The sequence below is a fragment of the Saxophila tyrrhenica genome, assembly GCF_035928015.1.
Source record: "Saxophila tyrrhenica strain CCFEE 5935 chromosome Unknown scaffold_4, whole genome shotgun sequence".
NCBI lineage: Eukaryota > Fungi > Ascomycota > Dothideomycetes > Mycosphaerellales > Extremaceae > Saxophila > Saxophila tyrrhenica.
Genome location: NW_027041736.1, coordinates 288,659 through 310,538, shown reverse-complemented (window position 1 = coordinate 310,538; position 21,880 = coordinate 288,659). Strand labels below are relative to the sequence as shown.

General features: G+C 55.3%; 12 protein-coding genes across 12 annotated transcripts; 7 read left to right on the top strand and 5 right to left on the bottom strand.

The window, feature by feature from the left end:
• Nucleotides 1-45: 45 nt before the first annotated feature.
• LTR77_002749 (uncharacterized protein) lies at nucleotides 46-951 on the top strand (the record flags this gene model as incomplete). The annotated part of the gene is made up of 1 exon (XM_064800008.1): nucleotides 46-951. One exon carries the CDS (start codon nucleotides 46-48, stop codon nucleotides 949-951), a length of 906 nt encoding a protein of 301 aa, XP_064661347.1.
• Nucleotides 952-1,207: 256 nt separating this feature from the next.
• LTR77_002748 (uncharacterized protein) lies at nucleotides 1,208-2,729 on the bottom strand (the record flags this gene model as incomplete). The annotated part of the gene is made up of 2 exons (XM_064800007.1): nucleotides 1,208-2,511; nucleotides 2,561-2,729. The coding sequence occupies 2 exons, from the start codon at nucleotides 2,727-2,729 to the stop codon at nucleotides 1,208-1,210; spliced, it is 1,473 nt and encodes a 490-aa protein (XP_064661346.1).
• A 523-nt stretch (nucleotides 2,730-3,252) lies between these two features.
• Nucleotides 3,253-5,145, bottom strand: LTR77_002747 (uncharacterized protein; the record flags this gene model as incomplete). The annotated part of the gene is made up of 2 exons (XM_064800006.1): nucleotides 3,253-4,366; nucleotides 4,982-5,145. 2 exons carry the CDS (start codon nucleotides 5,143-5,145, stop codon nucleotides 3,253-3,255), a joined length of 1,278 nt encoding a protein of 425 aa, XP_064661345.1.
• A 57-nt stretch (nucleotides 5,146-5,202) lies between these two features.
• On the top strand, nucleotides 5,203-6,277 carry LTR77_002746 (uncharacterized protein; the record flags this gene model as incomplete). Its single annotated transcript, XM_064800005.1, has 5 exons — nucleotides 5,203-5,316; nucleotides 5,398-5,556; nucleotides 5,627-5,751; nucleotides 5,807-5,857; nucleotides 5,911-6,277. 5 exons carry the CDS (start codon nucleotides 5,203-5,205, stop codon nucleotides 6,275-6,277), a joined length of 816 nt encoding a protein of 271 aa, XP_064661344.1.
• A 416-nt stretch (nucleotides 6,278-6,693) lies between these two features.
• LTR77_002745 (uncharacterized protein) lies at nucleotides 6,694-7,752 on the top strand (the record flags this gene model as incomplete). Its single annotated transcript, XM_064800004.1, has 1 exon — nucleotides 6,694-7,752. One exon carries the CDS (start codon nucleotides 6,694-6,696, stop codon nucleotides 7,750-7,752), a length of 1,059 nt encoding a protein of 352 aa, XP_064661343.1.
• A 417-nt stretch (nucleotides 7,753-8,169) lies between these two features.
• Nucleotides 8,170-9,186, top strand: LTR77_002744 (uncharacterized protein; the record flags this gene model as incomplete). The annotated part of the gene is made up of 2 exons (XM_064800003.1): nucleotides 8,170-8,209; nucleotides 8,264-9,186. The coding sequence occupies 2 exons, from the start codon at nucleotides 8,170-8,172 to the stop codon at nucleotides 9,184-9,186; spliced, it is 963 nt and encodes a 320-aa protein (XP_064661342.1).
• Nucleotides 9,187-11,532: 2,346 nt separating this feature from the next.
• Nucleotides 11,533-12,870, top strand: LTR77_002743 (uncharacterized protein; the record flags this gene model as incomplete). Its single annotated transcript, XM_064800002.1, has 2 exons — nucleotides 11,533-11,905; nucleotides 11,948-12,870. The coding sequence occupies 2 exons, from the start codon at nucleotides 11,533-11,535 to the stop codon at nucleotides 12,868-12,870; spliced, it is 1,296 nt and encodes a 431-aa protein (XP_064661341.1).
• A 248-nt stretch (nucleotides 12,871-13,118) lies between these two features.
• Nucleotides 13,119-14,015, bottom strand: LTR77_002742 (uncharacterized protein; the record flags this gene model as incomplete). Its single annotated transcript, XM_064800001.1, has 1 exon — nucleotides 13,119-14,015. The coding sequence occupies one exon, from the start codon at nucleotides 14,013-14,015 to the stop codon at nucleotides 13,119-13,121; it is 897 nt and encodes a 298-aa protein (XP_064661340.1).
• Nucleotides 14,016-14,591: 576 nt separating this feature from the next.
• On the bottom strand, nucleotides 14,592-16,016 carry LTR77_002741 (uncharacterized protein; the record flags this gene model as incomplete). Its single annotated transcript, XM_064800000.1, has 1 exon — nucleotides 14,592-16,016. The coding sequence occupies one exon, from the start codon at nucleotides 16,014-16,016 to the stop codon at nucleotides 14,592-14,594; it is 1,425 nt and encodes a 474-aa protein (XP_064661339.1).
• A 121-nt stretch (nucleotides 16,017-16,137) lies between these two features.
• LTR77_002740 (uncharacterized protein) lies at nucleotides 16,138-17,251 on the top strand (the record flags this gene model as incomplete). Its single annotated transcript, XM_064799999.1, has 4 exons — nucleotides 16,138-16,421; nucleotides 16,609-16,682; nucleotides 16,819-16,884; nucleotides 16,944-17,251. The coding sequence occupies 4 exons, from the start codon at nucleotides 16,138-16,140 to the stop codon at nucleotides 17,249-17,251; spliced, it is 732 nt and encodes a 243-aa protein (XP_064661338.1).
• A 340-nt stretch (nucleotides 17,252-17,591) lies between these two features.
• Nucleotides 17,592-19,344, bottom strand: LTR77_002739 (uncharacterized protein; the record flags this gene model as incomplete). Its single annotated transcript, XM_064799998.1, has 2 exons — nucleotides 17,592-18,508; nucleotides 18,600-19,344. 2 exons carry the CDS (start codon nucleotides 19,342-19,344, stop codon nucleotides 17,592-17,594), a joined length of 1,662 nt encoding a protein of 553 aa, XP_064661337.1.
• Nucleotides 19,345-19,678: 334 nt separating this feature from the next.
• Nucleotides 19,679-21,157, top strand: LTR77_002738 (uncharacterized protein; the record flags this gene model as incomplete). Its single annotated transcript, XM_064799997.1, has 1 exon — nucleotides 19,679-21,157. One exon carries the CDS (start codon nucleotides 19,679-19,681, stop codon nucleotides 21,155-21,157), a length of 1,479 nt encoding a protein of 492 aa, XP_064661336.1.
• Between the last annotated feature and the right edge of the window lie 723 nt (nucleotides 21,158-21,880).

Genomic DNA, 21,880 nt, shown 5'->3' with positions numbered 1-21,880 from the left:
ATGCAAGGGATGGTTACACCACATATGCATATCAGTGCATTTCACATGACTCCCAGCAGAGGCCTCGGGTCTATACCGGCTTGTGCCGCTAGGCATAAATTCTGTTCAAGAGCAGTCCGGCAGCACTCTCGACCGTTCACTGCTTTCGCGCCGTTACAATCTGGCCACAACCGCTGGTCGAAGATTAAGCACGACAAAGGCGTGGCAGATGCCAGAAAGAACCGCCAACGCTCAGCATTTGCCCAAGAGATCACCACCGCCTCGAAGCTATTCGGCCCTGAGCCGTCGATGAACCCGCGACTGGCCGATCTTGTTACTAAAGCCAAGAGAGAGGGATTTGCGAAGGCGTCTATCGAAGCGGCAATAGCGCGAGGTCAAGGGAAGAGCACGAGCGGCGCGAATCTTGAGAGTGTCATGGTGGAGGGGATGTTACCGAACAACGTGGCAGTAATTGTGGAGTGTGAGACAGACTCTAAGCTTAAGACGCTCGCGGATGTGAGGCTCGCAATGAAAGATGCAGGCGGAAGTGCGACACCTTGCTCATATCTGTTCGAGAAAAGAGGGAAGGTCGTTCTCGAGCCAAAAGAAGGCATCGACTTGGAGAGCGCGTTAGAGGCAGCCCTCAAAGTTGATGTCACAGATCTCGACGAGGACGATGAGGGTAACATCGTGGCCTATTGTGGTGCAAGCGACACGAAGGCAGTTGGAGAAGGTATGAGCGCCGCTTTGGGGACTGTAATTAAAACGAGCGATATCGTCTGGAGTCCCAACTTGGAGACACAGGTTGCACTATCCAGCGAGAACCAGGTAGCCGAGCTGGGCAGCTTCGTGGACAATCTGCTTGACAAGGAGAACTCTGTCCAAGCAGTATCGATGAATGTCGCCCAAGGGAGCGCGAGTGAGGGGCCTTGGAAGGAACTGCAAAGCCGACTCAGTGCATGCTGTGCGTGAGAACCGTTCATCGCCCAACATCACGATTTGTCTTGGAGACGTCGCACTCGATTGTCTTGTGCCTTTGGCGGCCGGAAAGCGCTGTCCTCGAGAGATCAACCGCGTTGATGATCCGGTCAGTGGACTTCATCGAGCGGGTTGATGTACGGCCCGTCACCACGAGCCATGTGGCAAAAATCATTCGGATGCATCCAGCGCCTCGCTTCAGCACCTCGGAGTCTCAAGTCAGCATTTGAGTGTCCGCGGCAGGCTGCGTTTAAGGGTCTGCACCATCCGCTATCGCTTCTTTGCCATCCTTCTGGACTGGTTCCTGGATCGAAGGTGATGCACTACTCGGCACCGAAGCCTTCGCTTTCCCGCCTTGTGTCCCTATTGTCAGGAACGGCACCAGGCACACGGCCAGCCCGGAACACGCCACAGCGAACCAGAAAGTCGCCGTGTACGGCTGCGTGCGCTTATCCCAGTACGAAGCTAGCTGTGGATTCTTGCCGACGGAGTTATAGATCGCTGTGGCAACACCGAAGCCCAGGGTCATGCACAGCTTGGTCACTGTTTGGAAGATCCCGCTCGCCACGCTCTGACGCGACGGTGGCATCGAACTCATTACGTACATGTTTGCCACGTTGAACTCGAAGTCGGCGCCAATGACCATGATGCAGAAGGCCGGGAAGCAGAAAGCCCAGTAAGAGCTTGAGTGGCGGTTGAGCGCGAGCAGTATGAAGGCGATGAAATACGCCAAAGTGCCAATAAGCATCAGCAGCTTGTTCGAGACCCGGTGCAAGACCAATCCTGCGACAATGTTTGCGATGATGCCAGAGATGGCCATGGGCAGCAAATGGACGCCGACAGCAAGAGCCGACATGTTCCAGACTTCCTGGAAGTAGAGCGCGATGAAGAAGCTCGCGGGAGTGAAAGACATGAAGCCCAGCATCAAGATCGAGAGCAGGAGAGAAAAGTCGCGGTCCTTCCAGATGTTCATCGGCACCAGAGGGTATTTGAACCTTAGCTCCCAGAATACGAAGGCGACCATAAGGAACAGACCCACGATCAGGAGTGCAATGACATAGTCAGTTCCCCAGCCCTGCGGTGCAGTATCTCCGAGACTGATTGCCGCGCTGAACATCCCGATCCCACTGACGGTAAGTACAGTGCCCACAATGTCGAATCGCTTGATTGTCAGCCAAGTGAGAGGTTCCTTATCAGTCCAGTCCTTCGGGATCGTGAAGATGCCAATAATTGTGAACGCGAGAAAGATGAGGGCAATCAGCCAGAACGTAGCACGCCAGTTGAATATGTAGGCGGCGATACCGCCAAAGATGGTCCCAAACACGTAGCCCAAGGGATTACCAGCCGAGAAACAAGCAAAGGCAGCGTTCTTTCTCTTGCTCGGCTTCTCGTACGCAGCACCCAGTATGCCAGACGCTGGAGGTACAGCAGCAGCTGCCATCAGACCCAGTACGCCGGAGAGGATGTCCAGAGTGATGGGAGTTTTGGCAAAGCCAGCCGCCATTGCGAATACCGAGTATAGGAACATTGATCCAACGAACAGCATTTTGCGGCCTGTCACTTGTCAGCAACAGTGTAGATGAACAGCATTTTTCGTACTCACCAAAGAGATCCGCTATCCTGCCAAAGAACAGTAAGAAAGCGCCACTGCTCAGCGTCGCTGCAGAAGAGATCCAGGTAATCTCGGCAGTTGACATCTCGAGATCTCTTCCAACAAAGGATGAGATAACCGTCACAGAACCCGTGAAGAGGGAGCCCATTGCGATCGCCATCGTCGCTGTCAGAACAAATAACACTTCCTGTAAGGTCGACTTGAAGCATGCTGGTCGGACGTTGTTCGTTTGGACTGTCTCGAGTGGAGACATGTCACGGGCATCGTTCATAGAGGGAAGAGGTGAACTGGTCGTTGCATGTTCCTGAGCATACTTCTCGTCGTCCATCGCATCGGGCGCCAATGGAGTCAAGGCAAAAACATTGGAGTTTGATCAAGGTCGAGAGATTGATAAAGTAGAGGAATGCGGCTTAATGGACGACATTGAAACAAGGATGCTGTGGGTCGCTAAATACATGATCGAAAAGTCCTGAGCGGCTTGGTTCCGATGCTTAGAAGTGCTTCACTTGCCCTCAAATACTTCATTAAAACTCGGTCGAAAGACTGCACGTCTGCGGAACGAAGCATGTGTAATGCAACGCGTAGGTCTCCCTTCAGCCTCACCAAATCAAACTCGAGTTCAGGGCGGTAAATATCCTGCGAGGGCGACAACTTTCGTGGTGGAGGAGAGAAGCATCGAGTCTTCAGAGCTTCACCACTTCCCAGCCGGCAAGGCTCATCGTCGACAGCACACCACCGAGCGGGCCCTGGGCCTCTCGGCCATTCAACCACTGCTTTGGTCCAGCCCAGTAGTTGATGAAGCCCTCGGGTCCCGAGATGAGCAGCAGCTTTCTTCCACCCGGCTGCTGAGTGGTGGAATAAGCTGACTGGAGCGACCGCTGGATGTCCCCTGGCTGTATGAACGTGTCCTCGTCATCGACGTAGTAATCGACGAGGAGTTGAGGTGATTCATGCGCTGTCCTTCCGCTTGGAGGAAGGAGCTTCAGCTGCTCAAGCGTCAACACTACACGGCTCCTCTCCCTGTCGTGTTCGATTTCCTTTACTTGACCGGCGTCAAACCCAAAGATGCCAGCCTTCAGCCAAGACGTCCAGCTTTGAGGTGGAGGTGTGTCACTGATGCCGCCAACACAATCCTGCCGACAGCGGCTCGCCCACAACACATGCATGCGGGCTTGTCCCGCGAGTGCTTTTGCCACTTGCATGGCAGGCACGATTCCCGTGCCTCCTGCGAGGAATACAACCTCATCCACACCCTCAGGAAACGCAAAGTCAACCACTGGTCCTCGTACTTCGATATCGGAACCCAGAGGCAACCTGTGCAGGTAGCCCGATACCTCGCCATTGCGTTCCTTCCGTATCAAGAGGTCCAAGTTTGCAGAATCCGTTCCAGTGTCGGATGGAAGCAACGTGTAGTTTCTGGCTATTTGTAATTGCGGCTGCTTGATCTGAACACTGGTGATTGCGCGCTCTGCGGCAGACCTCCTCGCCAACGAGTCCGAAGATGTCGCCGGCTCCAGGGTAAAGATGGCTGATGTTGAGGACACGTCCTCCTTCCTCGCTAGAGTGTATCGCACAAATCCATCTGCGCTCGACGACGCTGTGCTTCCATTCCCTCCATTTGTGGCCCAGCTCAAGGCGTAGCCCAACGGCACGAAGAGCGCGAGGACTGTGAACGGTCGTATAGATCCTGTCTTCTTCTGTTGCTCTCCTCCATGCTGTTGCGGACGCGGAGCGCTCGTAGTCTGCTGACCCTGTTCGCTTCTCTTCGCTGAAGTTGACAGAAATGCTGGCCTTGGTCTGGCGTCACAGTACAGTGTCCATCGCGTACTTGGAAGCGCTGAGCGTAGTCGCAATGATCGCATGTGCATCGCCTTCCCGAATGTTGCTGGACAGAGATGCAGCCAAGGGTGTGATCCTGAGGGCGGAAGGCCCGAGCTCCGCCTTCAAGACGTCACCTCGTCTTTTCATGTTGACTTTTGGTGTTCATTTCATGCTTGGGCCATAATTGTATACGGCAGCTGCTGTGATCATGCAATTGTGTGCTGGTCAATGTGATGTACTACCGTCTCAATCGAAGACGCGTCGCCGGAAGCCGCGTGCCTCCCCGTCATTGCTGCCGCTGATGAGGCCATGTGCTTGCCAAAGCATGACAGTATATGTATGCTTCATCTTCCCTCCCCCGTCTATGCCTTACCTATTCCTTTCTCCCCCACGCCTGCGGCTTTGATCACTTAATCTCCTAATCGACATCATTTCGTCCCCTCCCCTAGCTCTAAGGTCGTGTCTCCCGGACGTCATGGGCGGCAACCAAAAAGCTCGATGACGAGCACCTAGATGCAACGGAAAGAGTCCTGAACGACATCACCGAGAAGTCCAAGGTCGAGCCAAATCCCAAAGAGCATCTCCACGTACCTGCAAAGCATGAAAAGGCGCATTCGTGGTTCCGCGCGGTCTTCCCATACGATAGCCTCGAGGACTTCGAGAACGAGTGGCATCTTGGCAACCATGTTCTTGACAGGCAGACTGGTGAAAAGACTTTCGAGCCCATGTCGATCTACGTGCGACTGGGGATGCATCTGCTGTACTATGGAGGCGAGCAGGAGAACATCCTGCAGTGAGAGCGTACTCAGAAGATGCTCAAGGACCAAAGCGTGAAGATGGGCAAGCAGTATGACAGTCCTGAGAGTAAGGACCATATTCAGCCTTTTATCGAGAGCTTCCATCTACAAGACTCGTTGAGCGACATGGTGAGCATTGTCCCTGAGCGCGAAACCAAGATGGGGGCTTTGTTGATGGGCATGGAAGACTAATACTAATGGCTTTCGCAGGTCCAGCCTGACCCGAGCAAGTACAGCAACTTCAACGAGTTCTTTGCACGCGAAATCAAGGAGTCTGCTCGACCCATTGCTGAGCCCGACAGCACCAGCGTTGTGAGCAGTGTCGCGGACTGCAGGCTTACGACGTATCCGACTGCTGATATGGCCACGGTACGTCAGCAACCAGCCTGACTCTGCTGCATTCCTAGTACCTGCTAATATTATTTGACTCTTCCCCCAGAAATACTGGATCAAGGGCTTCGGGTTCACGCTCTCAAAACTGCTCGGCTCTCAGCAACTAGCGGAGACTTTCAATGGAGGGCCTATCATCATCCACCGTCTCGCGCCGCAGGACTACCATCGCTGGTCAGACCTCTACTCGATCTGCCTTGGAGGCTTTTAGTGCTGACATTGGCAATAGGCATGCGCCTGTGGCCGGTACCGTCGAAAGCATTACAGAGATCCCCGGGACGTCTGTATCTCCAGCATACTCTGCCTACAACTATGCCGCTGACCTTGCTTTAGATACTACACCGTCAACCCGCAAGCGATCAATGAAGAGGGAACGCTCGATGTGTTCTGCGAAAACCGTCGATCTGTCATGATCTTGAAGCGGCCTTCGGGTACTCGCATCGCAATCATTGCCATCGGAGCCATGCTCGTTGGAAGCATCCGGTACAATCCAGGCATCAAAGAAGGCGTCGCTGTCCGCCGAGGTCAGTGCCTTGGAGCGTTTCTTTACGGCGGCAGCACGGTGATCACTCTGTATTCCAAGGACAAGATGAAGCTGGACGAGGACCCGGTGAAGAATTGTACGGAAGAGAAGTGTGAAACGTATGTCAAAGTGGGCTGGCGTGTGGGTGTTGAGCAGCACGTTGAGTATTTGGGCTAGGAAGCCTGGTGGCGAGGTCAGGTGCGGCGACGACTTTCTATGAGTGCTGCTTGGGGTCTGCCTTAACCTATGAGTTGGTGGTCTACCGGAATGGAAAGTATCTCTGTTTGAAGACCTTTGCTCACTCATCGCCTGGTTGCTCCTTCACCGTAGGGCGCGGCTTCACTCGGCCAATAACATGTGATATAGGCTTTGGCTCACGTGCGGCGAAGCACAGACGGCATACGATTGCGACCTCAGCATAAAGATTGCTCAATGGGCTGAACACTTACAACACTTCCATGGACTTTGACTCGATATTTCAGGAAGAAAATAGATAGGGACATAGACAGCCATGGCCAGCAGCGAAGAGATTAAGCAGCCGCTCCACACACACTATCACGAACAGAACTAACGTAGCTGCCGAAGTTTCCGGCATGCCAATGTTAACCCATCCACAAAACGCCGACGACTCCGAAATAGATAAGCAACATTCTGAAGCACCTGCACAGCACCACCCCAGTGCCTTCGAGGAGCTGCCGCAAGCAGTCCGACAAATCATCATCAAGTTTGTACTCGTGGCCCATGGCGACATCAAGATCTCCCACCGCATCGACAAGGCCGCTACTGAAACCATCGTGAAAGCGTTCGACATTTCGAAAAAACGTGGCACTGCCTCCCGACAACAACGACCAGACAAGCGTTACTATCTCACCGCGGAGGTAACGGGTCTTCGCAAGAAGAAATTGCAATCATACAGCTCCCTACACAACCCAGCCATCATCTTCCTCAGCAAATCAATCCACTCGGAAGCTGCCCAGGTGCTGTACGGGAACAACAGCTTTCGCTTCATCAGCCCTGAGGCGCTCACCAGGTTCGCAGCTGTAGCTAAACATGGAGCGCACTTTCTCAAAAGCGTTTCCGTCGAGGGTGTCAACCTCTGGAGCACCTCGTTTGTGAAGCTGCATGCGCTAGAGCACGCAGCGGGACTCCGAAGGCTTCACATCAAAGTATTGGACCAAACAGGGACGATTCACAGCATCAAGGAAGCGGCCAATACTCAGCTCGACAAGATCCTGCTCCCGCTCCACAGGCGCGCGACGAACTGCTCCTGCTCCACCGAGCATATCTGCACATGCGTCACAGTTGAAGAGCGGGAGCGTTATGTCGATACGATTGCGCTACACATGGGCAATTCACCATTTCACTGCCCAAACGGAGAGGGTCACCGTGAGCTGGACTCTAAAGATGAGGAAGACGCAAGCATGCTAAGAAAGGCGATCTTGGGGAGCTGGAAGCGCAGGATCGACCACCGAGGTGGGAAGGATACTGGCAGAGCTGTAAGCCAGGCTACACGCGGGGCTGTGTTGAAGCATAGAGAGGGCAAGGGTGATATTGGATGGTGGAAGCAACTTCACGAGGCGCCGAAGCACAAGACGGGAGAGGGAGGCGAAGGAAGCGTGGAGGAGGGTATCAGGGCAGGGAAGCAGGCCTGATCAGTACCACGGGATGACAGCCACTTGAAGGGAAGCACCAGGAGTGTTGCCTGAGGTGGTGTGCCGGTTTTATTTGGATGGCATGGGTCCCTTGCGAGCTACTTCTTTCTATGTCCGATTCGTCAGCGACAGTCGGTCAGACATCGGAGCGGGAAGACAGAGTGCAGGAGGTAAGACCAAAGCTTTTTTGGCTTGATGTTTCTTTTACCTTCTACATCATGGAAAACATGTGAATTTACACTAGTTTGTCTTATCACGTCATATCTCGCCTCGCCTCCCCTCTACCTCCTGCTCCCCTTTACCTCCTGCTCCCCTTTACCTCCTGCTCCCCTACCCCGTTAACCTTAGCTCACGGACTCCATAACATCACATCCTCTCAATCACCACTTCTTCACACCGCCCTCGAAATCGCCTGTGATGGCGATGGCTGGTCAAGCCATGACCACGCAAGCCCAGAGTACGTGCTCCCACCCCAGCCATACCCCCAGACGCTGACAAGCAACCACAAAAGCCGAAGCTTTCGACAGGCTGATGGCTGCCCGCCTCGACGCCATCAACGCGCTGCTGTCAGAGCTCGATGAATCTGCCTCTACAGGACGCGACATCTTCCCATTGATGAAGCTGCCCCCGGAACTCCGTGAACACATCTACAAATTCGCTCTGGTGACCGGCCCACAGATCGATGTCACCCGGCGCATCGACAAAGCAGCAACAGAGAAGGCACTCAAAGCCCATGAGCGGAAGCTCGGCCTTGGCCTAGTAACTAAGCACCAACGTCCAACCCAATCGTACAATATCTCCGCAAAGACGTTCGACAGCAAGCTGGAGAAGAAGAACCGCTACGCTCCACATGGTCTGACAGTTGCCGTTCTCCGCATCAGCAAGCAGGTCTATGCAGAGGCCCATCCGGTACTTTACGGCTGCAACCGCTTCCGCTTCCCGAATTCTACAATGCTCGCATACTTCCTTGCCAGGTCGGAGCCAGGGGTGCAGCTCATCGAGGATGTTGAGATTGGTGACATCGTCGCATACAGCACGTCGTTCACCACCCACATGCTGTCCGGTGCTACCAGACTCCGCCGCCTTAGTCTGACCGGAAACCTCGACTGCATGGGTGGAATTAACACACCTAGCTTCGTGAGTAACCTCCTCCGATGCTTGATTTTGCCCATCCATCATTGCAGCCCCACGTGCTCTTATCTCGATTCGTATCCATGCATTTGCGCCACCGCAGAAGAACGGCAGCGAGTTGTCGGCATGGTGAGCTTTGACTTCAATAGCTTGCGCTGTTACTTCCAAGAGGACAATGGAAGTCGACGTCCTTTCGATCCTGAGACCGACTCTGGAGTCGTGAAGACGGCCATACTGAAGCTTTGGGAAGAGGAGATCAATGGTGAGAAGGCGAGAGTGGAAGTTGCGACATCGATGGCCTAGGCGGAAAGCAGGTTTGCAGATCTGATTGTACCGCTTAAAGTACCTCAGGTGCGGATCTTGGAGGAGACGAACATGAGAGGTGTTACCGGTGGGCGAAACAACGACGGTACTTGGACAGGCAGGATCAAAAGCAGCAGCGAGCAGTGCCCAAGACGTCGTTTTGGCTATTGAATACTGGAGCTGCTGCCTTACGGGTTTGGACCACGGTGGCTTGGAGATCAATGATGTCCTACAGAAGGCTTGCCCCAATGTCAACCGGTCAGCGGCAATGCATCTTTGATCCAGCCAGCAGCCTTAGTACAGCAGGTAAGAGATAGAGTCCTCTTGCTGAAAAGCCCTTTCGATGAGCTGTTGTGCTTACCTCTAAACGCTCTCTCCTTCGCTTGACACATTACTTCGCGCGCTGCACTTTACATAAGTACGCCGCCGGCACCTTCACTGGAAACCATACTGAGCAGTTGCAACTACGATGGAAAAGGATCCTGTGGATGCTGGTGAGTTGCAACATGCTTCACATCTGGAGGATCAGCGCTAACTATCACCACTATACGCCAGCCATTGTTACCGCATTAGTTGGCATTGGAGTTATTGGGATATTTGCTGGTCTCGGCTCATTCATATCCAAGATCCGGAATCTTCGTCTACAGTCCCAAATCCTACGTCTACAGCGAGCACGACTCGACTTCGAACGCTCAGTTCACCGATTCCGCAGCCAACATTACACCGCTCGCCTCAATCCACGCCGACCCCACCGCTTTCACCCAAATCTCATCACAACAACTTCAATTCGACCACTCCGACGATTGCTCCGAACATAGCCCTCCAGAGTTGAGGTCTCGGAGGCTTTGTCGACAGCTATCCTGGAGGCTTGGGAGGAGAAGATCGAGGCGGAGAAGGAGTATCATGAAGGACAGGGAGCAGGAACTGGCGGTTGCTGAATCGAGGGCCGAGTAGAAGGAAGGACATGTCGAAAGTAAGGACCGTGGAACGCGTTGAGGATACCAGTGCTGACAGACTTCGCAGAAGTGAAAGTCTCCCGGAGTCTTGAGCTGCTGCTGGTCATGGGGTCGTTGCAGGCTTGAAGCATTTCATTAACATAGACCCCTCCAAAAATTCATCATCGAGTCGTCGTAGATCATCTCCATCACCTCGCTGATATGGCCACGACTTCATGCATCCAACCGGAGCGTCAAGACCAGCAGACAGACATAAGCGGCTACGCTGAGGCTGGTCAGGACCACGACCACGTTGCCACTAGTCCGGAATCTGTTGAAGCAGACATCAGTCCTGAACGTAGAGAGTTCCGGGGCTGTCCAATAGAGTGTCGACCTACCGTTTCCTGCTCAGCCCATCCTCGCCGACCTCGCTGAAGAACTGCCGGTTGCCTTGCATTCTCCTGAAAGCACTCACAGCCAGCACGCCTGCGCCATATACGGCGAACAATGCACCTGCGGATGTCCATCAGCGTTTGTAGGAGACCAAGCGCCCCCGACGAAGACATACCGATACTGTAGAACTCGCTCGTGAAGATCTTGAGTACGATCAACGCGAATGAGAACTGGCTCAAGCTGGTTCGTATGTACGCTCCCTCGAACGTCCGCTGGGCTGCTCGGATCTCGACAAGTTCCTGCGGGCTTAAGATTACCGACCGGGCACGGTGAAGGCGGAGTCTGTAGCGAGATGAGGCGCGGTGTGTCTGACATGTGTAAGAAAATATTCAATTGGCTTCCCTTAACAGACTCACTTCGAACATCGCTATATCATGGCCACCAGCGCCTGGTACCGTTGCCTGCTAATTACCCTGTAGAGATACTACGATTGAAATCCGATACCAGGTGAAGTCAGAAGCTTGAAGCTCTTGCCAAGCTCGGAAGTCTTTAAGACGAATGTAACCTTCGTCTCTCTTCCTCTCCTTCTTAAATCAAGCTTGGTGTATGCAAATGCTCCTTCCACATGCGGTCGAGCACGTGTTGCCACAGGATGGAGTGGAGTGGATGGGGTGAAATTGTAGGGAACCCTGGAGAATCTAGCCCCTACCCCTCCCTCCCGCGAAAGCCGCCGGGACCAGTACCTCCGTAGGCTCCACCTCCTCTCTGCCACCCTCCCTTGCCTTCCTTTTCGGCCCCCGCACCGTTTCCTACTCCCTCACCTCCATTCTGTTCACAAGTCCATCTCATTATCACAACACTCTCGACCGCCACTCTGAGACTCCTTCAACAGCTGCTCAGACTCGGGCTACGAAGCAAGGCGGACGGGGTACAGGGGTTGCCGAAGCGGCGAAGTCGGACGTTACTGCCTTCCAGCTTCTTCAGCCCACATCCACCGCGGTCGTTGTTACTCGCCAATATGGAGGGCATGAACGGCTTCACATCTGTCAATGGCACTAGCCCAACCAACACCGCTCCCTCCAACGGAACCGCCATGCAGGCTTCTGCCGTCTCTCCGACCCCCGAAACACCAGCACCCACTGGCACGAAGCGCAAGCGAGAGTCAAAGGCCGCGCTGAAGTTCTACGCCGTCCGCGTTGGAAAAGAGCCGGGAATCTACCACACTTGGGCTGAGTGCCTCGAACAAGTCAAAGGCTTCCCCAAGGCGTCGTTCAAGTCGTTCACCTCACTCACTGATGCTCAAGCATTTGTCAACAACGAACCAGGAGCGAGTGGCAGTTCTGGGTCGGCGGGAGGCAAGTTCTACGGGGTGCAGTCAGGGAGGGTACCGGGTGTGTACACGTCATGGCCGGAGGTGCTGGAGCAGATCACAGGGTGGAAGGGACCAAAGCACAAGGTGTTCAAGACGAGGATGGAAGCGGAGCTGTTCGTGGCGGAAGGTCAGCAGAACCACCTGGCGAATGGCGACACGACGGTGGACAGCATAGAGCTACCGGATGCTGGCAACTACGCGAAGAAGGCGAAAACTGGCAAGGGCAAGAAGAATGGCATCAAGGAAGAGGAGTTCTCCGACCTAGGTCTCGAAGGTGGCGAGTATGAACCCGGCGATGGACCTCTGCCGGCGGGTGCTGAAGACAACTTCGACCCTACCATCACCCTCGACAAGACCACAGGCACTGCACGCTACAAAATCGCCGATGAGATGGCACAAACAAAGTACCAAGCATCGGGTCACGTAAAAGACGCCGCAATACGCATCTACACTGACGGCTCAGCTCTCTCCAACGGTCAATCGGGTGCTATAGGCGGCGTAGGCGTCTACTTCGGACCACTCGACAAGCGCAATCTCAGCGAACCGCTCACAGGCACCAAACAGTCCAACCAACGGGCCGAGCTGACGGCCATCCTCCGCGCCCTGGAAGTGGCACCCCGAGACCGCAAGATCGTCATCTGTACAGACAGCAAATACGCCATCCAGTGCTGCACCGAATGGTTCGTCAAATGGCGCATCAACGACTGGCGTAACGCCTCCAACAAGCCGGTGGAGAACAAGGATCTCGTGACGAAGATCATCGACATGCTGGAGGAGCGGTACAGGCTGAACGCGCATCGCGTGGACGACGAGGAAAAGGAGAATGATGGTTCTGGTGGGCACTGGGCGCGCGGTCCGGCTGGGGTGAAGTTCGAGTGGGTGAAGGGGCATGCTAAGGATGTGGGTAATACGGCTGCTGATGAGCTGGCGGTGAACGGGGCGAGGGTGGCCAAGCAGATGGGGAATGATCTTGCTTTCGACTGAGAGGCATACTGCAACACGGAAAAGGGTATGAGACGGCAGGTAGCCTCGCCGGACAGTGTGGCTTGAGATGTTCGGTACAGCTGGAAGGCTTTGAGCGGCTGCGGTGCAACGAACATGCTTAGATGATGATATTTCACACTAGCACATGACAATGGTGCTGATGTCAATGATTGCAGCTGTAGCTAATATGCAATGCCAGGTGCATTGCACACGAGCATGAGGGGACAGCCAACACGAAATCAAAACATTCAAGCCGAGCTGGCTTCCACCACTTCACCTTCCCGCACCACGCCAGCTTGCCGCTTCTCCGTTTCTGCTCGCACAAGCTCCTCGTCCTCCATGTCGACGATCATGACACCGCTCGGGTAAATCTTCATACTCCCCACCCTTCCCCTGTCCTTCAGCTTTCCCAACGCATGGACAATGTGTCCAAGCGTAACACCACCCAACTCAGAAACCTCGAAACTGGCGTGCTTCTTCGACGCGACCGGTATCTCCTGATAAGCGCGAAGCCGTCGTTGTCGCGAATGCCGTGTCCTGTCGCTGCGCTTGACGAGTGGCTTCTCCCGCATCTCTTGGACGCTCTGTTCGCCGTGCTTGACGGGTGGCTCTTCCAGCATCGCGTCGACAGAGACTTTTCGCACCGGTGGATTCGTGAGGAACATCTCCATCGCGACGTGGTGCTTTTGCCTCAGCCATTGCAGACGGTCGTAGTGCATCTCCAATACGATGTAAGGGGGCTTTGCGGCTTTGGAATCAAGATCCTCGTGATCAGACGGCGGCTTGGAGTAAGAGAAGAGCGGGTTGTGCCTTGCGGGCGTAATCACCATCCCGTGATGACTCTTGAACTCCCTCGACGTCCTGCTCACGGCCGCCTTGACGTACAGCGGCGTCTCGTGCTTGTAGCTCAACGGGCCTTTCCCAGCCGGTAGGTTCGTGATGTCGACCAGCCACGCCGTCTCGCCTTTGAGCGGTCGGAGGAAGAGGTGTTGCTGGAGTTTCAACGAGCCGATGGTGGTAGCGCGGAATTGCTTGCAGACGCGTTGGAGGCGGAGGATGTCTTGAGCCGGTAGGAGGAGGAACAACGTTTCGAGGAGCTCCGGCAGAAGGAAGAATTCTCGGACGGGTTCGGTGGGCGGTGCCATGGTTGGTGTAAGTTGAGGCGTGTGAGGTCAGACTGGTGTTGAGCGCTGGTGGGAAGTATCCTATGTAGTCCTCAGGTGGCTGTCAAATCGTCTTGGAGGTGCCTGGGAAGCTTCAAACTGGTGTGAGTCATATCAAAGCGCCAGAAGTGGGCAGAAGAATGTTTGCCAGTGTCTCCCAGGAGTTGGTCAGTAGGGTGGTACCGAATCTGGTTGTTGTCGCCTTTCGCGCCTTGTGCGACCTCGTTAACGCCGTTCCGGGACGTTCGTAGAGCTCAGAACACGATAGAAGCAGATAGCGAGACAAGAAAGCGTGGCAGCCTGAGAGCCGCGCTTAGTGGATAGGTAGAAGCTTTGTGAGTACTATGTAAATGTTTTACAGCCGTCTCGGAGTGACGGTGAGACCGAGAGAGGGGTCGAACAAACGCGGTACTTCGCCATAATACTACAAAATCAGTACAGTTTTAGCCATTGGATACTTTTAGGCCGTCACCGAACGCGGATGCTTCGCAAGCATGCCCTTTCAGCCTATGCACCCCATCAACGCGCTATGCAAATCAAGCCCACCCTCACGTCCGCTCACGAATCCGAAGCATGCCCAGTAGGGCCACTCGAGCTGTAGTCCACCGTCACAAACGCGCGATCAACCTCTGGCAAACCCTCCGCACAATACTGCAGGGTCTCTGCGACATCGTGACTGTCATGCAACCTCGTCTTCTCGTTCATCAAAATGTCAATTTCAACCCAGATCCCATCGCCGGCGTGGTAGGCTGTGACAGACTTGAAACCGTCCACCACAGGGCAGAAGCGGTATGCGAGATACATGAGCTTCTTCTTCAAGCTGTCATCAGCCGCTTGGCCGGAGAGTCGGGTGACGTTTTCGAAGCACGTCTCACCCCAGTCGTAGATGATGAAGAGCGAGAGCAGGCCCGCGCCGGCAGGATCAAGCCACCAGACGTGAGCTTTGTAGCCGATGAAGGGGAAGAGCAGGGAGAGGGTGTTGAAGATGACGTCGGTTTTGCAATCCTGAGCCAAAGCCTGTACTTGCGTGGTTTTGATGGGGATACAGCCGAACCAGATGATTCCTTTGACGATGATAGTTGCGAGAAGAGCGCCGACGGCGATCATAGGCAGTTCTTCAGCCGTGCCCTTGAGAGGCATGAGTTTCTCCACCGACTCCTGTAGAATCTGGAGGAAGGAGATGACCATGATGATGGAGAAGACGAGGATGCCGAGGGGTTCGAGGCGTTTGCGGCCGACTGGGAAGTGCTTCTGGAGGGCATTCAGACGCCATTGCACCAACTTGTTGGTTGTCCAGATGATCATCGTGCACAGTAGGTCAAGTGCAGAATCCACCAGGGACGCAATGAGAGACAACGAGCCGGACTGCGTAGCCGCGGCCAGCTTTCCAGCCAGGAGAAGAACGTTGGCGATGACGTTGATGTTGATCGCCCACTTTGCTCGCTTCTCTGCTTTGGCGCGAGCCTTTCTCTCGTCTTCTGGGAGGAGCTCGCCGACGTTGCCTGCTACCTGTTGGATCCCTCCACCGCGTTCATGATGGCCGTCGTTGTCTGGGTCGGGATCCATTGATTCGAGGACATCGTCGGCCACTGACATGACGACAGCGTCGACCTCCAGCCAGTCGTTCAGTCGTGAATTTTGACCCTCGTAGAAGGCGCGCACTTTCTTGTTCTTGATCTCCTTGAGCTGGTCGTCGGACTTGCGGAACTGCTCAAGACCTTCACGGTCAACTCCCGACAGCAGTTTGTTCTTCAAATCTTCCCTTCTCTTGTCCTCAAGTGCAGTCATCGCCGCATCTTTGAATCGCCAGATCCGTGGCCTAGGTCTGACGTCTCCGTCCTTCCCATTGTAGGAACGCGATCTCGCCTTGCTATTGGCGTGACCGTTTTGATGTCCGCTCTCGACGTCGCCGTTGGAGTTCTCCGCATACGGTGCTGCCCGCGGTTGATCGGGTCGACCGGCGTACGAGCGTTTGCCCACCATGCTGATGACAAAGGGGAGAAGGGGACGTGTGCAGCAGAAGGGGAGGAAGGAAAGAGATATGTTGCTTGTCGTGGTGGAGCAAGAGGAAGGAGAGACAAACAGAACTCAAACGACGGCTACAATGGCAGATGATGCGCTAACGCGCCAGAGCCAAAGCGTGCAACCTGCTTGGGACTGGGAAGAGCCAAGGATAGCAGACGCCGCGGAAGCAGCTGCTCTCGCCCGTGTGGTGACGTGCTGGTTTGCCCAACTGACTCCGGGGAGCTGGTTAGCTGCCGAATTATCCGTTATTCCGGAGAAGCTTGTCTGGAGAACATTTCAGCCTCCCGGTCTCGCTATCAGCGGTGATGGACTCTGTGGCCCGGAGTTCACGGTAGCGGGGTCTATGGGGGCGGTGGAAGGGCAGTGAGTACCATATGACCGCTTTCGAGCGCTGCAGCCCCGGTAACCCGTCGTGGTCATGACAGGACACCGCCCGTGTCGTCTGCTTGGCTTTACTAAGCCACAGGCGGATCTGCATCCTGCGCCCTTAGAGATGGAGATGTACATAAGTTGCTTCAGGGCATTCATGTTCGTGATAGACGTTTAATAGAGAGCAAATGGCAACTCCAGCACCACCTCCATACCGGCGAGAAACGCCGCCATCAGAGGCTTCACTACCAGCAGGTAAGCTCAATGTCCATACATTGACCTTGGTCGATATACGGCGTCAATAATTGCGTTGCATAGAATTGACGAAAGGAAGATGTTTCACCTGTCCCTTGAGATACTGTGCGAAGGCTAACACAACAAATTGATTCAGAAGCGACATCAAATGCCCTCCAACTCAGCACAGGAGACATATCCGGCCTTCGGGCTCAAATACTCGGTACACATCCCAGGCAAACCCCGTATCAACTACGACTAACCCCACTGCCCTTCCATCAGACAACGCACACACCCTCTGGGTACTCCACTACACCTACTGGCGTCCCTTCCCCGACAACATCCACCTCATCACCCGCAAATCCCGGACCCCAAATAAGACGGAAGCAGTGATCCTCTCCTGGCAGCCCGGCTCATCGCGTCCCGGCGCTGGAGTGCGCACCCGGGGCTCGTTCTCCATATTCGTCCACGGACCAGAGGCCGAGAGCTCGGAGGGGGCTTTGAAGGCGTTGTTGACGAAGATGGAGGGGATGATTGGGGCGAGGTGGGACAGGTATGAGTTTGATATGAAGAACTTTATTGATAAGTGAGGATTGGGATGAGGTTGGTGCGGGTGGGAGCTGGGCTTTCGGATGTCTTTGTTTTACTACTGTACGAGTAACGAGGATTTCGTGGGGAGTTGGTTGTCGTCAGGAACAGTCTTATTCACCCGACGAGCTATCATATGGTACAGAAGCCATCTTCATCTGAAGGATGCTCAGCAGGTTCTTATCAGACATCCGAACCCTCCAGATCGCTCCATAGTCTTTTTCTCACTCACATGTTGTACATCCAGTTGATCCCCAGCTCCATGCGAATGCTCAGCATGCTAAAAACGCCAGCAAGCAAACAAGCAAGCCACTCGAAGTCGAAGGATGATGTGTTGGTTGCTTAGGAAGCGCCGAGAGCAGCGCCCTCAGCTCCACCACGAGGGCCGGCGGGCTCACGCCCGCGTCCTCCGCGTCCTCGAAACTCCCCATCGCCGCGCATTCCACGGCCTCTGCCACGGAACTCCCCTTCGCCTCGGCCACCGCGGAAACCGCCACGTCCACGACCCCTGAACTCTCCGTCGCCTCTGAAGCCACCACGACCGCGACCGCGACCCCTGAACTCTCCATCGCCACGCCCTCTTCCACCGCGACCGCCGCGACGGCCAGGCACCGACTGGAAGCCATCACCCTCCTCCTGACCTGGAACAGCGCCGGCAGCCGCATCCCCGTCGGCCCAACCACCAGCAGCGAGCGGCTGAGCTGGCTCCGAAGCAGCTGCCCAGCTAGCATCGACTTGCGGCTCTCCGGCGGCCATCGTAGCCTTCACGTCGTCAGCTGCAACTTCACCAGTGCCTGCACCACCAGCGCCTGGGACGAAACCGGCCGGTGGGTCGCTGTAGTCCGGCTGCTCATCGGCCCAGGCGTTGCCGCTACTCTCCTGCAGAGCGTCCGCTGGTAGGCCAGAGGGGTTGGGCACATCAACTTCATCGGACGGACGAGCGACCATCTCGAGGCCGTCGTTCGAGCCCTTGGCATCGGCACCGGCGACAGCAGTGTCCCAGCGGTCACCAGCCGCATTTCCCGCCTCGTCACCCGCGCCTGCTTGCGGTGGAGACGTGAGGGGCTCATCGGCACCAGCTGGGGTAACACCGTTGCTCTGAGCGGAAGTGTCGAGCTCGTTGAGGCCGGCGTGAGCGATGGTAGGGTCGGTCTCGCCTGGTTGCGCGCCAGCGGAAGTTGCTTCAGCGACCGAGTCGACCCAGTTCTCTTCGGCAGAGTAAGGCGCGTGCACGACAGCAGACTGCTTGATCTCGGAGTCTACAGGATCGTTAGCTCGAATGTGGTAATGACGTGTCGGCACGTAGACAAGTTCTGCCGCACGTGACCTCGAAAGGGTGGATGTACTCACACTTGACAGTGGTTGGGTGGCCATCAACGTTCGGCACCTGCTCGTCGGCGCCGTCGATCAACTTCAGCGCAGTGTCGACAGCCTTCTCATCTCCTCCGTACACGCCCAGCAAGGCACCCTCGAATGCGTACCCCTCTTGGGTCTCCGCTTCCTCGGGCACGCCACGCTTCGCGGCAGCAAGACGAAGGAATTGCGAGAGGGTGAGCAGCTTGCTACGGAGCTCAACCAACCCAACAGTCTTGCCCTCGTTGCTCAGCTCCTCCCTCAGCTTCTCCACCTCCTTAACATGCTGTGACGTCAGATCCTCCTTTTGCTTCGACAGCTGGTCTTGGAACTCGGCGGCGAACTTGCGGTACTGGGAGATCTGCTCTTCGAGCTGGGCGAGTTGCTGTTGCAGCTGAGGCTTCTTGAGGACGGAGGCCTTCTGGTCGTTGTTGATCTTGCGCTGGGCGACGAGGTCATCGAGGGAGGTGTTCGGGTTCTCGGCCATGACGGCATCGACCTTCTGCATGCCTCCGAGCTTCTTGTGCGTATTGCGGATCTGCTTGTTGAGCTCTTTGATGTAGGGGTGCTCATAGCTGCCGTCGCTGTCCGCTTTGGCGTCCACACTGGAGTCTTCCTTGGAGTTCATGTTAGGGACGGCGGTCAGGGAGACGGAGCCGTTGGCGCCACCTTCGGCCTTCGCACGCTTCTTCTTCGCGCTCTTCGACTCTGCTGGCCGGCTCTGAGCTGGGAGGGCGTCCATCGTAAGCTGTTTCGGTGCGATAGGTGTACTTGTTGCTTGCAGCCTGATGTAACAGAGTATAGGTCAGTCGCGAAATCTCTTTGACTGTATACGATGTTTCGAGCCGGCTCCGACTTCAATGACTGTGTGTATGAAAAAGTGAAAGTCAAGGTCAGGTTCGAAGAACTTCATACAGCGAGCTCGACTGAATCGCGCTAGCGAAAGTCTATATTTACGTAAGCCAGATATGGCTGCGGGCATCCGCAACTCTCTCCTTCTTATTCTACATGGCCACATTTCCATAACACCATCAAGTATACCAATGTCGGACCGCGTACACTCGGTATTCGACACTATGGCAACTCCGAATCCGACTGCGCTCGTGAAGCGCTCATCCGACACCGCCCTCATGCCACCTCCGCCTCTACCAAAGCGACAGAAGAGACCTCCGAAAGTGCTGGATGAAGACGTATATTCAGACGCTGTGTCACACATCATCGCGCGGGACTTCTTTCCGGGGCTACTGGAGACCGGGGCGCAACAGGAGTACATGGCAGCGCTGGACAGCGACAACAATGACTGGATTCGCGAAGCCGGGCGGAAGTTGACACAGGTTATGACTCCAGGTCCTGAGGGCCGGCGGAGAATGGGAAGAGGGACGAGCTTCACGCCGCGACGGACTACTTTAGCTAGGGAGACACCGCGAGGTTATGCTGGTAGTACTCCAGCGCGGACACCAATGCGGACACCAGCGACCCCAGTGAACAACGACTTTGCTCCAGAAGAGACGCCCGAGGTAGATGTGAACATGTCTCTGGACGCTTTTCAAGCCAAGTATACTTCAGAGGACAATGAGAGCTTCAACGCATTATTGGACAAGCAGAACGAGAGGAGAGCGGCCAAGTACGAATTCTTCCACAACGGCAACAAGATCCTGGCACCAAGACAAATCGCACACCGAGAGAGGCAGCAGAAGCTATTGGAAAACGGCACAAGTACTTCTACCGCGTTGGTGACGAAGAACTCTGCGGGCGAGCAGAGGTTGGCGGTTGCCTCAGCTGGCCCCTCAGAAGATCTAAGCGCTCGACCTGCTTCTGTCGAGAGCTTTAGAGACCGCCAGGGACCGCGGAACCCATTCATGTTTGGACCTGAGAGCATAGAAGACTCGTCTATGACAGAGGCGCAAAAGGCTCAGGATCGTTCGGCCGCACCACCTAAAGCCGTCTCCCTCACTAGCACTCGTTTTATCACGGCAGCCGCCCCCACAGGTGACCTGACCATTCCTCCTAGCCCGAGCGTGAGTGCTATAGACGCAGCTATCTCAGGTCGACCAAAAGCAACAGAGTCTGAGTCCGGGTATCATGGAGCTGAGACCCCTCGAGTGAACGGCTACGCGTTCGTGGACGCTGAGCCAACGCCATCAGAGATCGGAGTACCCATCACGGACGAAGAAGCAGATGCAGCGGAGCGCGAAGCGGCAATGCAGTTCCTGCCCATAGCTGATGCGGACGGCGGCAGTAACCCCTTCAACCTGCGGGAGCGCAGCAAGCGTGAAGATCTGCACATGCGACTTGTGGAGAAGGCGGATGCTGGGCGAAGGAAGGAGAAAGGCGGGAGTAGGCTTGACCAGCTACGGAGTCTTGGTATCACGCCTGCAAGGACTCCAACGCCCAAATTTGCCAGTGCGCCAAAGAAAGGTGCAGCGATGACACCGGCTGCGCAAAGACTGGCTGGCCAGCTCGGTACTCCAAAGAAGGAGAACGATGTCTTTGGTGCAGCTAAAGGTCAATGTAGAAGCTGGACTCCGACACCGCGAGTGAAGCGGACGACGTGAGAAATGACTTCCAGTATTGGTCGAGGAAAAAGACCGACGACCGTCATGCTTACCTATGAAATTTACTCTGCCAGTGGAAAGGCTCACTGGGAGGAGCAGCTGTCCTGAGTGTTCATTTGTAAGTTCTCTACTCATTCTCGTGAAGCATGCAAAATCGAGAAGCTTCAAACAGAGCAAGTGCAAAAACGTTCAGAGACGCCCGGCTTCGAATTGGTTGCCCACTCGTTCACCTGCAGCGAGCAGCCGCTCGGAGGTCTGGTCGGAGATCGGACCCCGCGAACTGTGCTTGCGAGCAGGAAGAGGTCTGCAAACAACCATCCCAAGCCATCTTGTCTTCACCACATGATTGAAGAGCCTTCTACGAGGACCTGTGAGCTTCAAGCTATGCGAGCAGAAGCGCACCTGCGACGTCGTCCCAAACCTGGCGTACTGGGTGAGTAGACGAGCCGTGCAGCACAACTCGTACCGCACGCCCAATACAACGCCGAGCAGGCCGGGAAAACCCAGATGAAAAACGACACAGTGAACGAGCACAGCAAGCGGAGCAGCCTCGGCGGTGTGTCAATGTCTTAGGGCTGCCACATGGTTGCTGCATGGGTGCCACCCGCGGCGATGGATCGGATTACGAAGATCCGGGGTCAGCCTCTGACCAGATCATGTCGTGCATTAGTGCTGCCGATGCAGGTACCCTTCCATTACCATTTCTCCGACTCGTGTTTCCTC